Source organism: Ananas comosus, linkage group 20, assembly GCF_001540865.1.
Source record: "Ananas comosus cultivar F153 linkage group 20, ASM154086v1, whole genome shotgun sequence".
Taxonomy (NCBI): Eukaryota; Viridiplantae; Streptophyta; class Magnoliopsida; order Poales; family Bromeliaceae; genus Ananas; species Ananas comosus.
The window spans coordinates 4250245-4270761 of NC_033640.1; the positions used below are offsets into that span (position 1 = coordinate 4250245).

General features: G+C 39.4%; 1 protein-coding gene across 1 annotated transcript; it reads right to left on the bottom strand.

The window, feature by feature from the left end:
* On the bottom strand, positions 266 to 19221 carry LOC109725701 (uridine-cytidine kinase C-like). Its single transcript, XM_020254997.1, has 12 exons — positions 19070 to 19221; positions 5261 to 5329; positions 5005 to 5148; positions 4766 to 4840; positions 4513 to 4689; positions 4345 to 4430; positions 3756 to 3810; positions 2522 to 2647; positions 2318 to 2431; positions 1035 to 1151; positions 716 to 872; positions 266 to 612 (listed from the first exon to the last, which is right to left on the bottom strand). Exons 1-11 carry the CDS (start codon positions 19208 to 19210, stop codon positions 807 to 809), a joined length of 1170 nt encoding a protein of 389 aa, XP_020110586.1. The 5' UTR covers positions 19211 to 19221; the 3' UTR covers positions 266 to 612; positions 716 to 806.

A 20517-nucleotide genomic window follows, 5' to 3' on the forward strand; every position in this document is an offset into this window, starting at 1 on the left:
TCCATGAACATCTTTATGTGGAAAGTCTTCAACCTATTTAGGAAAGGGACGACGGGGCGTGACAACCAAGTCGACCTGTATAGGCTAAATTCGATCCGCTGGCTTCCAATTGGGTCATGCGGGTTGCCATTTAACATTCAAAGCACAAAATATTACAGAATGATTTGAAATATAAAAACGCACCAAACTCCAAAGTTTGGCTCCAAATGGAACCCAATTTAGGGAACATCAACCTCACAGAGGCATACTAATATCTACGTGCCAATGCATATAAGTATACGATATTCTTTCTTATTTTCATTAATGTTAGTTAACATAATAGCATTCACTGAACGTTAAGTCTATATTACAGTGGATACTACAGAGTTTTCCCTCTTTTTCCTCGAATCTTAGTCACAATAGCTTATAAACAATGAGTTGGAAATATATTCTTAAATACCATCGTACTCGACTGTATTTCTTGTGCTGTACTCACTGCTGCTGTGCTATCACTATAATTTCTCTCTGGCCTTGCAGCAGTCCAGGATGAATGCATGATGTCACAAAGAATTTATCAGAGCGGTCATATGCTTACTACAACACTGACAAAAACAACACGAGAGCATGGGAACCCTGGAGAAATGAGAGAAATAGTTATAGGTATGTGAGGATACCAACGGAAAAAATAAAATAAAATAAAAGCCAACCAAGAAAACCAGAGTAAAATCTATAGTACCTCAAGAATGTTGACTCATCATAAGTGCAAATAGGTTGGCGGATCAAGTAAGGACATACTGTACTGTGTTGGGTTAGTCAACAGGGGCTATTCAGTGACGTTTTCTCCGGTAAAGTGAATAACCAACAAGCGCAGATGTTAAGATAGTCCACAGAACCTGTGCAAGGAACACCAAATTTTGTTAAATAAATTCTTGATTGAGCAAACAAATGAATTGAGGTATCATGTCATGCAGGCGGTTCATAATAACAAAATAACACTTTGATTCTGAAAATAGAAAAAGTGACAACAACCGCAAGAAACACGAAACAATTGTTACCATGTTAATTGTATTCCATCTCTCAAGCTTCCTAATCCTACTTTGCATGTCTTCAAGTACCCCATCTGCCTGTGAAACTTCTCTGATGACCCTTGATTCTATACTCAAATTTCCACCCTGCAGGTTAATTTATTGGATTACGTCAAACGAAGGGACAACATCAGAAAAGGAAAAAAGAAAATTGAATGCACTAGTTAAAAAAGTAACTCCACATTAAGGTAATCTTCATTAGCCAGTAGGGTCTAATATGCTTTATATCGTATCGACAAACACTAGTCCAGTCTTCACTATGGCAACAGTACTCTATGCCACAATATAAATAAAACATTTCTTTTAATATTATGATCCTTCTATTGTTCCTCTCAGCTCCTTTATCCCTCTTTTTCCTCTGTTTGAACGATAAATTACCAAATGGTAGGGCGTGAAGCAACAAGGTGAAAGATTTTACAGTTGTTGCTTCAAAGTATTATTTTAATAATAATGTTGTTCAACTGTCAGAAAATATTCGAAATTATATAAAATAAGTTAAATATGTGGGTGGGGAAGTCCAATAAAAGATGTCAAAAATTCACCAAAAAGCACAAACAGCACAGCCTAATCTTACCCCTTAAGTCTTGCATAAAGAAAATATACTACCGAGATCACATAACTTCCTACTGGAGATTTCAGTGAAAATAACCATGGAAATAGAAGCAACTTATGGAAAGATTCTTGCTCAAGCTTTTCTGGTGGATGAACAACAAAAACTTGGTGCGTTATGCTCATAAGACATAGATAGAGCTATAGACAACTATTCTTGTAGTGTAGAAGGCAATTCGAGTCAGTAGAGTCGTGAAGTTTTACGCTATTGCTAAAATGACTTTCCAAAGCATCTTCTTCATATCCTCCTATACAGGATTTTCAGCACAAAAGATTCAAAGAAGGCAGACTTTATAGACATAGCATCTGCTCTAGGCATTTGACAAGTGGAAGTGAAATATATCTAGGCGACAAAATAATAATAATAATAATAATAACAACAATCCAAAACAAGCTTAGTAAACAGCTGTCAGATGTATTTATTGACAAATTACTCTTATATCTCTTCTAGAAAGTTGAAGAGAAAAGGCATTGTGACATCAACAAACAAAATAGAAGCAGATTGAAGACTCATTTAATTGTGCAATTGGTTGGTGAAAAAGCAAGGGTGCATACTGATAAAAAAATTATTTGCATACAAATTTACTAGATCAATAATCTATTAAAGACAATCGAGGGATCCAAGGTGCTGAAACACTACATACTTGAGATTGAATAAACTCCACAAGTTCCTGGAGTCTGGCAGCTTGCTGATTATGAATGCCATTTGATCCTCTTTCAACTGGTTGCAAGCTCTCAAGAATAATCTGAAGATAGCTCTGCAAAAATAAAAGTTGAGTGATGATGCTGTGGTAGCAAATACTATACAACACTCATATGGATTTGCTAGCCATTTGTAAAAAGTGAACCTTCGTCGTGTATGAACCATCCAAACTAAGAATAGATGCAGCGGCAGCAACTATTTCCTTGTTTGTTCCTTTGATTTGAAGGTAAGGATCAGGAACAGCTTGTAGATGATCAACCTCTATAAGAATCTTCAAAATTGCAGCAGAAATAATTAGCTAGAGAACAGCACTGATGCAACCACTTGATATCTCATGAGGCGTCAGAGATAATATATAAGCAGAAAGGTAGAACCACAGAAGTATGATAAATAATCACAAGAGAATACAAAGAGTATGTGTTATAGTACGAGGCAGGTGACATTTTGGTCCTCAAACTTTAATCTGCTACAATATCTGGCTCAAAACTTTTAGATTGTTGCAATCAAGTCTCACAGTATAATTTCCTAACTGCATGTTAACGTGTTGCTGACGTGGGAGCGACATGGCAGTATGTGTTTCATGACATGACAGTAACTAAGATGCCAAATCACTGCCATACAACGGCGCATCATCACTTAGTCAACTAAATTGAACTGCGAAAACTAATTGAATAAATTTAAAAAGTTCGAGCTTGAAATTGCACAAATTAAAGTTTGAAGACCAAAGTATCACCTATCTCATAAAGGACTAAAAGTGTAATTTAGCCTAAAAGGAAGTTTTGAAAATTTTGAAAATTCCTGTCATTTTAAAATCTATATAAGAGAATCTTTCCAGTGTCTTGATTCAAAGTTGACTATAGAATTTAAAATTCTGTTTGACTCTCTTATTGAATCACTTTTTTAAAGCTTTATTTACTTTCCCATTCCTTCAATATATTCTCCTTAATTCATAGGCTCACCTAACTTTTCTTTCAAAAAAGTAATATTTCGATGTTCTTAGAAAGACCAAACCATCTCCCCTAAGATAACACTTCTTTCTGCATTAAATCTTTTTGCACTGTTACGAGACCTGGACCAGACCAGCAGTCAAACATGTGAATTGACTAAACACTAGTTATTCATTTTTCTCTCTCGAATTAGATTTCCTAAGGATATTCGACAATAGTTTTAAGTATATTAGGTTCTTTAGCACAAAACAATCAAAAGAAGGTGAGAAAATGATAGAGAATAATAATACTAGAATGTCAGAATGATATTGTTACTTACACAAGGTTAAATATTGAAAAAATTAGCGACTTTTGTAGGCCAAAAAACTATTTGCAAGCAAAAGAAACATAAATAATACTAAAAAAGATAATGAAGTAAGAAGAACCACCTACCTTTCCATCCTGGTATATCAATGCAGAAGCTTCAATATATGCCACAGCTTGGTAACTGATACAGTTGAGAGTATATAGTAAGTTCGTTGTGCAAATATCAATAAAAGAAATTTAGTTGGCAATATTGACAGCTTCATGAATTAGGCCACTACAGTTAGCAGCTCCATCTACAATTCATTCTGTTTTGAGCGCCTTGAATCTCATAATATGCAACACCAATTGTCATGCACAGTAAATGGTTTTACAAAATCTCATGGAATAAAAAGAGAAAATATTGGAACAACAAATAATAGCAACCAAAAAGATATAATAAATCAGCTACAAAATGAAGTTAAAAGGACAGGTTGTAGTGCTATACTTATGGCATCTTTATATTTTTATCAAAAGTAAAATGCTAAAAACAATGAAATAACACAAACTTCCCTTCCATGATATCAAATGTGCGAAATGTGTGGAGAAACACATGAAAGTCGGACAGGAATTTAACCATTCTGTAATCTAAAACGAGAGCAGCAAGCTACCAATACATGGAAAAGGATCTGGTGAAGTTAAACTAGTCTACAATAGCTTAAAACAATCTACGACCTACCCAAGCTTAAGAAGCCCTGCAACAGTACTAGCACTGATATCAAAATCCACTTTTGGTTGTACAATAAAGTTCCCTTCCCTTATAGGCTGGCAAAAAGAATGTAAGAAAAGGTCAGCCTCCTGCAACCAATCAGAAAGAATAAAGACAATATCCAGTTAATCAGCTGACCTCACGTATCAACAATGCAAATCTTCCTTCACATATTCTAACACGTATGCACTCACTCTCTGTTAGCTGTCTACTTGAAGGTGTTCCAGGGAGCCGTAAGTATATATCTGTGAAGTTCTGGACAGAACTACACACTTTTCCGGGATCAAGCACTCTCATTATTTCTTGGTAGGCCACCTAACAAGCCAAGTCTAGAAATATCATAATTATGTAACATAGGATTGACCAGGAAACTTTTCCAATTCTATTTCACCTTCTTGTTGCTTTTCAGTACAAATAATGAACTTTCCGGAGAGAGCACTGGATCAAAATCATTTCGAATCTTGAGCTGCGAGAGAGAGAGAGAGAGAGAGAGAGAGAGATCTAACTTAGTCACCTTCTAAAGATATAATGAAGATTGGAAAACATGAAAAGCTTGAAAAGAAAGAGAAAAAGAAAAGCAGTGATGACAAATGATGTTCAAGACAGTTCAAATATCATGGTTGTGCCAACATGTGCATGGACAAGATGTGGTTCAATGTGCTGCTGAAACATGGGAAACACTGTAGTCATAATTTCATTCTGAGAGATGGAGCAGCCAACACGACTTTTGTCTCTCTGAACTCTTGCAATAAGATGTGAATGGACTCCACCAACCTAACATAATTCAAAAAGATGAGAGAAATTTGTCACCAAACAAGAAAATATATGGTAATGAGGAAACTCTAAAAACTTTTTTAAGTACCCAGGAGGGAAATGTGAATCTTACAACAGCAATCCATAGGTCAAGTGACTTCCTTATAACAGGATGCAATGTATATACCCCTTCAAAAATCACCTGGTAAGATGATAGAGAAATAACATATACACAGAAGGCTAACATAGTGCAGAATACAGATGATACTCCTTGAGCACACAATGTGAAACACATTGGCATAGGGGAACACATAAGCTGAAAGCACCATTTATTAGTCAATAGAAACTAAAAGATTTGTTACGACATATTTAGTGTTATGTTCTCCTTTGGACAATAAGCCCCTTTAAAGTTCACTGTATATTACTATCATATAAAGTAGGATTATATAGTATATAATCCTGATTGTACTATTACTATAGTAGGCATTCTTACCATAATAGACATATCTCCTGTATTATATATTTGCATCAATATAATTCAAGAGGGTAAGCTCTTTAGCCTATCTTTCATGGTATCAAAGACAAACCCTAATTCTAAAGTATAGCGATCCAGTGCCACCCTTCTCACTTGGATCTCATCGGCATTAATCTTGTCCTTTCTTCTCTTATAATAATCATCCTTACTGCTACAGTACAAGCAGTATAGTTGTAATATACCGAACATCTATAATTATGAACTTACAGTGTATGTTAGTTTGGAAAGCCATTAGAATGGTTCTAGTGAAGTTCGAAAACATTCGGGTGTTTTCGGTGCCCGTCGGGCGCGAAAACGGAACCCGAAAAGCCTTATTGGACCTTGACCGAAATCCGGCAAGGCGTGGATGAAAAGATGGTTAAAACACGCTCAAAAACATGTTTTGGGGGTCTCGGTACAATTAGAGACGAATCAGAGGCCCTACGAGCGAAAACGAGCGAAAACGGACCAAAAGCTGAAATTGCTGAAAATTTGGCTAAGTTCTTAAAAATGCTGATTTTCTGGACCTACGGGGTCCGGACCCTAGGGCCAAGGTCCGAACCCCGAGCCCGAAAAATGCAAAGTAGCAGTGGCAAACTTATGATTAAGTGGTGAGGTTTGACTTATAAAAGGGGGGTCATCTCCTTCCTCCCTCCCTCAGCTATTTTAGCACCAACACACACAAACCTAGTGAGAGAAACTCCTCTCTCTCTCTAGATATCTCCTCCATCGCTCTAGATCCATCTCTCAAATTTGGAGACTTGGAGGAGATACCTTGTGAACGCGTGAGAGGCGTCGGTTCGGGCCCTCGTGCACCCGGTTGAGCGGCGTGCTTCTGTCTCGGCGTTCAGATTTTGGTAAGCTTTTGGGATTTGGTTTAATCCTTAATGCTCGGTGTTCTAATAGCCCTTAGAATGTTTCTACCATATTTTCTCCACGAATATTTGGGTTATTTGGGAGAAATGAGAAGCTAGGGCTTGGATTTGGGTTTTGGGCAAATGGTGAGTTTTGATCTAATTAAACCCTATTAATCTCTAATTGAAGGTTAGACAAAGGCCCTTGAAGACCCTAGGTAGCGGATCGACATGCGGTTGGTGTTCGTTTGCGGGTTCGGGCCGAACCGGATCACGTGCGCCGCGAGAGGCCGATTGCAAGTGTCGACAAGCAATCGGAAAGCGATTTGAGGTGGGTTGTGCTCACCGAAGTTATTAGCTCGCTTCCATGTCAAAGCGAAGTGAGATTGGTTGTTGATGCATATATTGGTAGTTAGTTGTAGAACATATGAATGCATGAGTTGAATGCTATGTTAGACTACCATTGGATGCATGATGATATAATGTAGAAATGCTAGATGAAATGCATATATGTATAATTGGTAGGTTGCATATGATAATGTGGATGCATGAATCCTATTATGCTTGATGTTTATTACCTACTGTTGAGATGAATGCATAATGTACATATTGCAGAATATGCTAGAAGAATGCATATTGACCTAATGTAGAGATGCTAAATGAATGCATGTTGATATATGCTAGATTATATATGCATGTTGACAGGTTGTGGCCTGTGCTAGATTCATGTAGATGTGAACTTGGGTTGATAACTCTAGGTTGATTAGAGAACTCGACATTGGAAAGCAAGAACATGTGTTAAATAGATCGAGTGGCATTGTACCTAGTGTCATGAACATAGGTTGGATATGAGTGGCATTGAAGCTAGTGTTAGTAAACATAGGTTGAACGATTGAACCTAGAAGTTGAGATCTAGGTAGAGATGACATAGAACCTAGCGTGGCGTCGAGCCTTGGTTGTGCATTATAGTGATAGCAGGGCCACTAGGATGTGCATGGGTCGAACCTAGATAGGTCGACACTATAGGGTTTGCAGATGACCCTTGAGATGTGGAAGTGGATTCCGGAATCCCAGGACTCGTGGTGACCTTGGTATCAAGGCTAAGGCGTGTGCGACGATTTCGCCGCCGAGATTGATACCAAGGAGATCGGGTGAGTGCGCAGAGTTCACTACCCGGGGCTTGAACCATTGTTGGGCGTGTACGACGATTTCGCCGCCAAATGGTTAAGACGGTTATTGGATTATGCCGCCAAGTGACTTGAGCCAGTGTTGGGCATGTGCGACGATTTCACCGTCAGGTGGCTAAGTCATGTAGTGCGGTAGGCTGTTGTAGCAGCCAGTGCGCGGTAGTCCGCGGATGATTGACTCGAGGCCGAGTCGTGTGGATAGCTTGGTTAAGGTGGTAGAAACCTTAAAAGCTAGTGATAAAAGGCAAAAGCTAAGGTAATAGAGACCTTAGAAGCAAGTTAGACTTGAGTTGTGAACCTAAGGTAGTAGAAACCTTAGAAGCTAGATGACATGAGCTATTGATCTACTAGTTGGTTGCATAATTGCATGATTTTCATATTGCATGTTGAGAGGCATAACATTTATTTCAATACTTGCATAAATATCTGTTGGATATCTGTTTGACTAAAATGTTGCAGTGCCTCCTTGGACCTGGTGGGTCGAGCTCTTCCCTTGGGTGGCCGTACCCACTGGAAACTTTGGATAATAGTTCTCACCCAACGTGGTTTTGGGGTTTCAGGTTCACACGTCAGCGGCGTGGCCGCGCAAGGAAAGGGCGTAGCTCCGTGGATAGCAGCCCTACCCCGAGACCAGAGATAGCGGTACCCCAAAGTGGCCAAGGTTAGGGGTTAGAGTTGAAAGAAACAAATTTGTAATAAATCTTGGTTGTATTTGGAAGTTAACTGTTAAACAAAATGTAATATGTAAACCTGGGACGAATGCTTGTAATAGCATAGCTGCATTTATGTTATTAATACTTCCTTATGCAATCCTTGTTTGATTTCTGTCCTTGGTTGGGACCTCGTGCTTTGTATGGATTGTGACGCCTAGGACGTACAGGGGAGACTCTGTCCGTTCGGCGGTCTGTCAGCGTCCCCGAATCCAACCAAATAAGCGGGTGTCGGGGCGTGACAATAGTAATTTCAGTGCTTCAGTACCAGCACTACAGTACTAGCGCTACAGTATTTTCAGCCTATTTGTGACCTCTCATTTGTCTCTCGGTGATCTCCCCGCTTATTTTTCTGGCCTTGTGGTGCTACTCAGCTCTTTCTTGGTGCGGCCTGGTTCTTCTCTATCGCTTTGTGGCCTTTCTTTGGTGCGCAAGTTGGCGGACACTCGATTATCCTTTTTTTTCTCATCTGCTGCTCTCTGGTTTGTCCCATCTTTTATCTCTTGTGGTGGATCTTTCTTACGGTGGTTAACATGTCTTCCTCTATCTCAAATTTATCGGTTATTAACATCAAAACTCTCATAACATTAGAACTTATTGATTCCACATACTTAGTGTGGAAACAAGTTTTTCTCAATGTCTTAGAAAGTTTTGGTGTTGCTTCATATGTTGACGAAACTAGTATTACACCCTCTCAGACAATAGATACTGTTGATAAGAAGTTGATAATAATTCTGGCATATTTACGTTGGAAAAAGAAAGATTCTACTATCCTCTCATGGATAAATGCTACCCCTATCTCTTAGCATATTATAAATGGTCATTTCTAGCTCAACTTAAAACTGCATATGATGCCTGGCAATCCATCGAAGCTTATTTTCTTGATAAAACTGCTTTCACGGCTTTCTCTCTAAAGTCTGAATTGCGCAGTATCATAAAAGGCTCAATGAGCATGAGTTATTATATGCAAAAGATTAAGTCGATTGGTGATGCGCTTCGGCGATTGGTGAAACCGAGGCAAACCATAATTTGGTTATGACTGTTCTTCTAGGATTACCAGAAGAATATAGAGATTTTGTCAGTGCTCTTAACACACACGGAAGTAAGCCTACTTTTGAACAACATCGTCCACTCTTGCTACAAGAAGATATGGAAGTTCAACGTCGTACTAGTTTAACGACGTCCCCTACTTCTCCCGCTTTTGATGGTGAAGCCCTGTATCCGAATTGTAGCCATGGTAATCGTGGTGGCCGTAGGGAAAGACATCTCGGAGGCCGAGGACAACACGGTAGACACAACCCTTACCTTGACTGTGGATCTCCTGGAACCTACTCGCATCCTCAACCTGATAATCCTCAACAAAATTACATTCCGAATCACCAACCCTACATTCCAAATCAACAATCTTACATTTTGAAGTCTAGCACGCAATGTCAGATCTGTGGAAAGTACAACCATTCTGCTCTCCAATGCAGACAACATATCAACCATTCCTTCGTTGCCGATGACATTCCTCAAACCTTAGCTGCAATGAAACTTCATAAACCTGGTGTCTCTAATCATACGACCGCGAATGTCACGCCCCGAGACCGCTACCAATTTGGTCCGGTCCGGGCGCGTCGAACAGACGCCGAACCGACAGGACCTCCCCTGTCCGACCAAGGCTAAACCAACTGATCATGTATAAGAATTTACCCAGGAATCAATTCATGAATACACGATCACGAGGAGCACCACCAGTGCCAGCAAACAAGAGCAAGATACAAGTATGAGCAATACAAGTAGATAAAGAGAGAAAGCTCTATCTATTACATTCATTCATCTTAATACATTTAATTCCATCTTTTACATTCTTCCAGAACATATGTACAAGCACTCAAACCTCACCCTATACAACATCTACTCTCAAACATAAATACAGGGTAGAGCTAATGCAAAAAGGGTAGGTAGCTAATGCAACTAGGGCGCTAGGCCCTTACCGCGATCCTCGCGCTCGCCCGGGACGCTCGAACTCGGACCTGTAAAAAGTGGGGTGAGAACTATCTTCCATAGTTCCCAGTAGGTTCGGCCGCCGACTCCGCCGGTCTCCCCACTAGTTCCAAGTAGGCACGAGTAGATAAATAGATAGATAGATATAGAAAGCTATAGAAACATATAGTAAAACTACGCTACTGTGCCCGAATCATGTATATGAAGGATGCATGCACAAGGAATAGATACTCAACTAGCTCTTCATATGTCCAAGAAGTAAAGCTATTTACTTGTTCATTAATCTCGTGGCTCACTCAAGGATTCGCCCATTACTCACATAGCCATCTCGATCACTACATATCCAAGACCGTCTGCGGGACCCCACATAGGCCATCCCTCGGGACCCTAAATAGGCCATCCCTATCCCACGGGACCCCAAATAGGCCATCCCTCATGACTGACTCCGGAGCGCACTACTTGTGTGGAGCGACCACCACAAGTCGGGAACAGACAATGAGTATGATCCAATTCTCCCACCTCAAGAGTGCCCTATTCTCTAAGGTTACTATCACCATGGTCAATGGGTTTCATATACGCTACGACTCACACATGCCACTCGTTCTTTGTTTAATTAACAACTAGGTGCCACTCGTTCTTTTGTTTCAACTATTGCATCATTCTTTCATCGCTGCACTATAGGATTACAAGTCTCGACCCAATCCTCATCAATCCCCTATATCCAGCAACTAATGCATAATACGATATCAGCTAGGAAAACATAAGGAAAGGCAATGCACGATTATCCTATAATGCATATGAACCCAGGATGCAAGGTCTCAAGATACTAAGACATAAAAGGGAGCCCGATTGTTTCGGGATGGACACCACCCACCTCGTGGTGATGCCGCGATGGTAGAAAACTCGACGTTGCGGTCCTAGCACGTCGCTTCAACTCCTCGGGGCGAAGCGAGCCCTCAAGTACCCGATTCGGCGATTTCTCCGCACTTGCTCGTCGGATCGACAAACCGTCTTCGCCGACGCGTTCCGAGACCTAGCAATTAGGTTTACGACCTATTAAAATAGATCAAAACCCTAGATTTCCAAACATCCCAAACCCGTGCCCTAGAATGGCAATGAGGGAGAAATTCGTGGTGCGAGCTTCAAATGCGAGCTCGAACCATCGCCCTAGCTTCCATAGGTTCCATTCGAACCAATTCTAAGCAATAAAACCCAATCTCAAGAAATCCACCATGGATGGGTTTGGAGCTTACCTTTAAACCAAGCTCCAAGCTTGCTCTAGCTTGAAGGAAAGAGGGAAGAAGATCTTCTTCTTCTTGGTCTTCTCCTTCCACTTCTTCTTCTTTTCCTTCCTATTCTTCCTCCTCTTCTCTTCTTCTTTTCCTTTCGTTCTAGAGAGAGAGAGGGAAAGAGTGTGAGATGGAGAGAGAGCAAATAAGAGGGAGAGAAGGGTCCCCCACCTCTCATATAGGCCACTTTGCAAATAAGCCCCTCAACTTTTCATCCTTTGAAGCAATCCTCACTGGGCATTTTCGCAGTAAGGGACCGGTCCCAGCTCGGGGAGACCGGTCCCCGAGAGCCTTCCATCTCGGCAGAGGGGATTTCGCGTTCGGGAACCGGTCCTTGCCTGAGAGACCGGTTCTTGTCCGAGAGACCGATTCCCGAGAGTTGAATTTTCGGGACTTAGCCAAATTTCGGCTATTCTCGCTGGGCTGACGTTCGGGAACCGGTCCTCCCCTGCCAAGGACCGGTTACCTCAAGGATCCCCGCAAGCCCAGCCTGATGGGACCGGTCCCTTCCTGCCAGGGACCGGTCCCCGAGAGCAATTCTGCCCCAGTGCAGATTTTGCACTGCTACTCTCGCGGACCCTTCCTTAATGCACTTTATGCATTATAATCACCTTCGGACTTTCCGAAGCTTACACACTCGACAAATAGTCGATTCTAAACGAAGTCTAATCCTCGAGTTTTGAGAATTCACTTCCTTACAGCGAATCCCGGTATCCTCTCTCATATTCTAAACCATATATTTGGCATGAAAAAATTCTTGTTGGTAATGAAAATTTACTTGATATTACTCAGACAGGTGAAATACAATTAAATACGTCCTCTAATTCCTTTGCTCTTAAAAATATTCTTATTGTTCCTTCTATTAAGAGAAATCTACTTTCAGTGCGATAATTTTGTTATCACAATAAGTCCCTTTCTGAATTTGACTCTTCTGGTTTTTCTATAAAGGACAGAGAAATCGGGACGGAGCTTCTTCAATACCCTAGCTCAGAAACATCACTCTATCCACTATGTTCTAAAGTTGCAAGTGTAGGAAGTAACAGCTAGCTCTAGATGCGTCTAGGTTTAGCAGAGATATTTGGCATAAACGGTTAGGCTATCCTAGTATTCATGTTCTTTCTAAGTTTATTAAAAACAATAAAATTATTTCTGATGGTAATTCTACTTTGACACTATCTATTTGCAATGCTTGTAAAATGGAAAACATGTTAAACTTTCGTTTCATGATTTTGAATCTTTCTACTTTTTCTTTTTATATTGTTCATTTTGATGTATGGCAATCACCCGTTCCCGCGGTTTCTGGTTACAAAAATTATGTTATATTCATCGATGATTACTCTCGATTTTCTTGGCTTTATCTTCTAAAATTTAAGCATGGTGTTTTTGACAAATTTTTCAAGTTTAAAGCAACAATTGAAAACATGTTTCATAGTTCAATCAAAATTTTTCAATTTGAAAATGGTACGGAGTTTGTGAATGATAAGTTTTCTACACTTTGTTCACAAAACAAAATTCTTCACCGCTTTTCTTGTCCTTGTACTCCTCAACAAAATGGCCTCGCATACTCTGTAGCACACTGAACTTTAGCAAATTACAAAGTTCCAATGTAAGAATACTGTTTTGAACTATTTTGGAAGCTTTGAGGGTTGTCTGGAGTGTGTCGACCTGTTTCCGGAGCTAAATAAGAGCCAGAACGGGTTCTCGATATCAAAATCTGCAAATTACAGATTTTAGTGTTGAGTACCGGTACTGGTTTGAGGTACCGGAACTTGATAGAGTGCCGAAATGGGCAGCTCTCGGGTTTTGCGAAATCCAGTGGTGAGTATCGGTACTAAGCCGCATACTGGTACTGCATCGGGCGGGTACCGGAACGCAGTTGAAAACCAAAATCTCCAACATTTGGGTTCTACGGAACTGGACCATTGGTACCGGAACTGCTGGGTACCGGTACTCCAATTCGTGTACCGGTACTCAATGCTGCAGAGTGTAATTTCGTACTGTATTGAAATTGTGGGTTCTTGAGGGACCTAAGGGGGATTGTTACATCATGTGTATAACCCTTCACCACTCATTTGTTTTGCCTTTTGTGCTGAGGCTAGAGAGAGAAGGTTCCTTTCCAAATCCCTAGATCTTGGGTTTTGATCCCTTGTTCTTCTTTCTCTTCATAGAAGCTTGCCATTTTGGACCTTGAAGACAGCTTGGAAGTGAAAAAGGGAGCTTGTTTGAGGATTAAACTCCAACCCTAGCATTACTTGGCTTGGTTTGGAGCTCTTTTTTAGGTTAGTAGTCTTCTTGCAACCTTTAATTGTGAATTTTGCAAGAATTGTGGAAGAAAACCTAGTTTTGAGAAAACTAGGGTTTGTTTTGGGATTTCCCTATTTTGAGCTTTTGGGGTTGAATTGATGAGTACTAAACACTCCTTTAGGTTGGATTTGAAGCTTCCTAACTTTGATTTGGACTTTGGATAAGTTTTACTTGGTTAAAGGTAATTTTCACCTATTTTACCCTTGATTTTTGGTGAATTTCGTGATAAGCTTGTTAGAAGCTTGTAACCCCCTTCGAATTTTTCTTAGGGTGTTAGAAGTCTTATGGACAACTTCGTTCAAAGAAACGAATAAGTTCGAAGGGTGTCCAATGGGTTTGATCTCACCGAAATGGGTGAACTCCCCATGTCTTCTATGTTGCTATAAGCTTTAAATTGATGCATGTGATGTAGTAGAGGCATATGATGTAACATGCATAATATATAATATGTAATTGCATTTCCTCTTACGCAAATATAGGAATGCATGTTAGATATGAGTAAAAGTATCCTATGGGACATTACATGGTTAGTGAAACCTTTGGGTTTAAACTTGCATGCCAATCAATATTTCTTACTATAGATACAGGGAAACATGATATATTGTATGTTAATGACAAATGTAAGTTAAGTATGTTACACTTAACTTAGTTGAACAACTAGAGTTAACATTTGACATTGTACTCGACCTCTAGGTCGTTAGTTGATATTCCATGTTTTAGACATGACGAACAAAATGCTTATGCGGTTAATCACGCTTGCTTGCCATTGTGCTCATTCGCACAAGTTTGTGAGGGTCGCTCCCTACAAGCCGACACTCCAGAGTTGGCCTTTGCGACATCATGCTTGCCCATCGTGCGGGATTGGACGCCGAAGTGGATTGCCATGAGTGAGGCTCATTCCTAGCGAGGGAATGTTGACTACCATGGAACCATTAGGCACGACACAAGCCGGGACTCTATACCTTGTGTAAGTCCCCGACGATTGGGTAATAGTAATTAAACTTAATGTTGGTCATTACTACTAGGTAGTGCATGACATTTGGACAAATACATTAGTCATCTTATGCTCATTGATGTGATAGAGTAGTTTCCATACATGTTAAAGAACATAGTTAATTAAAGGCACAGTAGTATTGGAATCTTAACGTTTAACATTATTCATGCTTCATTAGTAATGATTTCTACTTTTGCCTCAGCTAACCTAGTGGTGTAATTCGCTTTTCTCGATGGCTTACCCACTGGAAACTATTGTTTAATAGTTCTCACTCCATTTATTTGTTGTTTTTTATTTTCAAAGCCTTCCACTGCAGGAGAGGCTAGGATCGCGGCAAAGGAGTCGCGTCTAGCTAGAGCCTTGGAGAGTTACTTAGGTGGACACCTTTCTTTTGTTTTAGCTTCGAGAGGTGTACTCGGCCATTTTGTATAGAGACCATCTTATGCTATGAGATGTACTTTTGTGACCTTATGTATGTCTTATGATAGTTGTATCCGTTATTGTATAATTTGCTATCATCCTTTGGTAATTATTGCTTTCTTGTTTAGTCTAGTACTTGTGTTCTCTCTATTGTATGTTTTGTAGTAGACGTCTTGTGCGCACCGAGGATACCTTGTGCATACAGCGGGTCTGTGCATGTACCGGGTAGGCTTCCCCTAGGGCCGGGCATGACATACTCGTCAACAAAATGGCCTCGCCTAAAGAAAATATAAGCATTTATCTCTAACATTGTTAGAAACCTACTGTTTCAAGCTTATCTCCTCGGTTCTGGGCTGATGCTATGCAAACTGCTGTATTTCTTGTGAATCGAATTCCTTCTCTTACTGTTTTGGAAGGGCGATCGCCATACGAAATTCTGTATGATTGTTCTTTTCCTGACTTGCAACTTGTCAGAATTTTTGAATGTTTATATTATCCCGATATACAAGACATTGCAGCTCACAAGCTCTCTCCTCGATCCCTTCCTTGTATCTTTTTGGGACTGATAAATATAAAGATTTTCACCGTCTCTGTCCAAAAACTGGTAAAGTTTTTATTTCCCGACATGTTACTTTTGTTGAAACAGTTTTTTCCACATTCTTATCTTTCCAAATTTTCTTCTTCAACTACTTCCAACTTTCAACTATTTTAAAATTTTCTTTCTAATCCTCCCTTACTGAATGAGAGTTCTTTTACTACTAATGCTGGTTTCTCCTTCACACGTCCCTCCACTGACGTTGATTCCACTCCACCTGTTTCACCATCTGAGAATTTATCAACATTTCCTTCCACCTTGAATTCTGATGCCACACAGGTTAGCAATGGGACTGATGCCGCTGTCGCTCGTCCACCAGAGCTCTTGAGTCTATACAAGACGACGCACCCTTCGACCTCCTATTGATGCGACACCTTGCACCTTTAGTCGTTCACCTTCTCCTCAGCCTGATATAGTGCCTTCTCCTTCACCTTCTAAGCCACCTTTACATCCCCGAACACACTCCATGGTCACCCGGTCAATGACTAAGGGTTTGCCTGAGTCTATCTCCTGACTGGCTTCTGTGCATCCCATTTTTCCTACTAAGCCCACTACTTTTCGTGAAGCTTTTCAAGATGCTGGTTGGCATGCTGCCATGATTGAGGAATTTGATGCCTTACTGACCAATGCTACTTGGGATCTTGTTCCTCCTCCCTCTTTTGTTAATCTTATCGGTTGTAAGTGGGTCTACAAAGTAAAGCAGAAGGCAGATTGTTCACTTGAGCGTCTCAAAGCTCGTCTTGTGGCTCAGGGTTACAAACAGGAACACGGTATTCATTTTGATGAGACCTTTTCTACGGTTGTCAAGTCGGACCACTATTCGTACTGTTCTTTCAGTGGCTCTCTTTTGGGTGGTCCCTTCGTCAACTAAATGTAAAGAATGGTTTTCTTCATGGCACACTCTCTGAAGAGGTTTATATGGCACAACCAACTGGCTTTGTGCATCCCTCTTTTCCTCATCATATTTATCGTCTCCGCAAAGCAATCTATGGTCTTAAACAGGCACCTCGGGCTTGGTTTCAGCGGTTTACGTCATTTCTTTCTGAAATTGGTTTTGTTTGAAACACTGTTGATCCTTCGATGTTCACATATCAGTCCCCTTCTGGCACTCTTATTCTTCTATTATATGTTCATGATATTATCGTCACCGGCAGCTTCTCTCTTCTAGAGGCTCTTATCACCACCTTACGACGGGAATTTGCTATGAAAGATCTCGGACCGCTGCATAATTTTTTGGGCATTGAGGTTCATCGCTCAACTTCTGGTCGTCATCTGTCTCTGGCTCTCTGCACAAGTATGCGCACCAATTGCTTCGGCGACATGATTTTCTTGATAGTAAGCCTGTCTCTAGTCCTCTCTCTCCGACTTCCGGTCTCTTTTCTCATGAGAGGCGTTCCTTTGAGGATCCCTATCGTTATCATCAAATTGTTGGTGCTCTACAGTATCTCATCTTCAAACGGCCTGATATATCATATGTCGTTAACTCTGTTGCTCAGTTTCTACATGCTTCTCGTGACCCGCACATGAAACGGTTGCACATATTCTTCGGTATATTCGTGGGACATTGACTTATGGCCTTTGGACCTGTTGTGTAAACCCTTCTCTTGTTGCATTTGTAGATGCTGATTGGGCTGGTTGTCCAGATACATGTCAATCTACCCCCGGATATTGCATTTTTTTAGGGCCCAATCTTATCTTCTGGTACGCTAAGAAGCAGCCTACCATTTCTCATTCTAGTTCTAAAGCGGAATACCGTGCTATACCTACACGCTTGCTGAGACAGTATGGATCAATAATCTACTTCGTGACCTTGATGTTTTCCTATAGCGCTCCATCAGTATCTACTATGATAACCTCAATACCACTTATCTTGCGGCCAATCCTGTTCTCTATGCTCAGACAAAGCACATTGAACTTGATCATCAGTTCCTGCACGAAAACTCCAGACTACTGGCGATTTGGAATTGGTTCATATATCTTTTGATATACAACTAGTTGATATTTTCACCAAGTCTTTACCACCTTCTCAGTTCTTGGCACTGCGACTCAATCTCCGCATCCGATCGTTGGATGCTTAACTTGTGGGAGGATGTTACGACATATTTAGTATTAATACCTATATTAGGAAATTGTATATTACTATCATATATAGAGTAGGATTATATAGTATATAATCCCGGTTGTATTATTACTATAGTAGGCATTCTTACTATAGTAGACATATCTCTTTTATTATATATTTGCATCAATACAACCCAAGAGGGTAAGCTCTTTAGCCTACCTTTCAAGATTACTCTCGAAGTAGCACCATTTATCTACAGATATTCCAAAAGATGCAAAAGTTTTACCATATGGATCCAAAAAGGACAACAAGAAACATTACACAAAAAAGATTACTAAAAACTCTTGTTTGATGTTTGAACAATTAGATTAGAAAACCAATTCTAAAAGAATGGAACCTTGTGGCGATACATAAATAATGATTGGTCCATTGTTTCCAACAAGCTGACTGTTGACTACCTTAATAAATGTAACCTTAATGAAAAATCTATCAGCCTTTCTCAGCTTCGTGCTCCAAAGGAGTCAAATACAGGTTCCCTTTTCTCATTAGGAATGCTTATGACAATTTAGACTTTAAGAGTTACGCTAACTAAATTGCAGTTTTCTATCACATTTTTTTAACCAATGAATCAACAGAAGATGGTAACACTGCCAAGGTAGGTAAGTTTTAAAGAAAAGCTCTGCCATAAAACTCCAGCATTGGACTTTGCATATTAGCTGATAATGACATCCATGAACAACTCAAAAAACTATTGTACTATCACTGTTCAGAGGTAGCAATTCTATTGCAGACAAAATGTTTCATTTTGTCATTACAACAAAATAGATCAATCTTCACCCTCCTCTATTTCATTCCTTATAACTAGAGTTTCCAGGTTATATTTTCTTCATAACTATCCAACGGATATTTAATTGCAGAAAAAGGATTTATCAGCAGTGAGAAAGTTTTGAGGAATAGCAAATCATCAAATGAGTGAATAGAATATGAACATTACTAAAGCTGTTGCATGAATTATGAGCATTACCACCCCACAATCTTCAGAAACTTGAAGTTCTTCAAATCCATTTCGACCAAAACTCTCAAAATCAAAGCAAGGAACTTTGGCCTTATGATTATTCCTGATCTCCTCAATATTCTGCAACATAGTATAACAGTTAAATTTCATGATAAGATAACACTTTTTACTATTCAATAATGACCACGGTACAAGATTGGCACAGAAATTTGATGCAAAAAAAAAGGAACTACAACACCAAATAATTTCCCAAAAGAAGGTGATCATCTACGAATGGACGAACAAACTCAAAAAAGAGAAAAGAGAAAAATGATGGTTTATGATGGTATGGACTTTCGGGCCTATTTGACCCTACTGGAGCTTCTATAATACCTCAATAGTCCCACATCAGATGAGCAAAGAATTATTAATGGGAATATAATGACCAAAGGCTTGACTATTAATAACCGGGCTTAAGCATTTTGAGCCGGTAGTTTGAACCCCATGAATTATTAGTACTAGTGGGCAGGTCATTACATCTTCAGACATGCAATTTGAGCTCTTTGTTACTTCATGTTCCTTCAGTAGGAAAGTACCGGCCCCTTGACTAGGGCCAAACATTAGGAGGTCTCATACATTTATGATACATACGTATGAAATAGAAGCTTAAGGAAAACTTTTTTCTATTTATGCAAACAATTTTATTTCTTGAATGAGAAAAGTTTTTCCCATTTATTAGTATAACCTATTTCAGCATTAGTTTATAAAATAAAATTGTTTATTGAATAAATAGTACTATTTATTCACTAAGTTATTTCGAAATACTATTTATAGACACTACTAGTGTATATTAAAATATCAAAATAATATTTGAATATGATAGTAGAGCATTTAAAATATTAACATCAGTTTTTCCAGTATAGCTAAGCGATCTATTTGTCTTAAAATAAATTATGAAATATATATACACATTAAAGTTGTCATCATGATGATGGTCGTAGAGCTAATTTAGCAAGTCAATACCAACAACTCTATTATTACACTAGTTTAAAAATAACTGCATGATTACAGTATATCTTGTAACTATTGTTATAAATTAACAACTATATGATATAAAAATATACAAATGTTATTTGGCTATTAAAGCCATGAATGACTTACTATATTAGATTATATCGATAAACTTAATTAGTATTTGTTACGATATATTTAGTATATTATGATATATTTAGTATCTTATGATATATTAGGATAACTGTATATTATTATCACATGTAGAGTAGGATTATGTGGCATTTAATCCTAGTTGTATTATTACTATAGTAGGCAATGTTACCATAGTAGACCTATCTCTTGTACTATTTTCATCAATTCAATCCAAAAGGGAATGCTCTTTTGCCCTTCATACATGGTATCAGAGCGAGAACCCTAATTTGGGGATATTGATCCATAACCACCATCCACCCACAAATCTCACC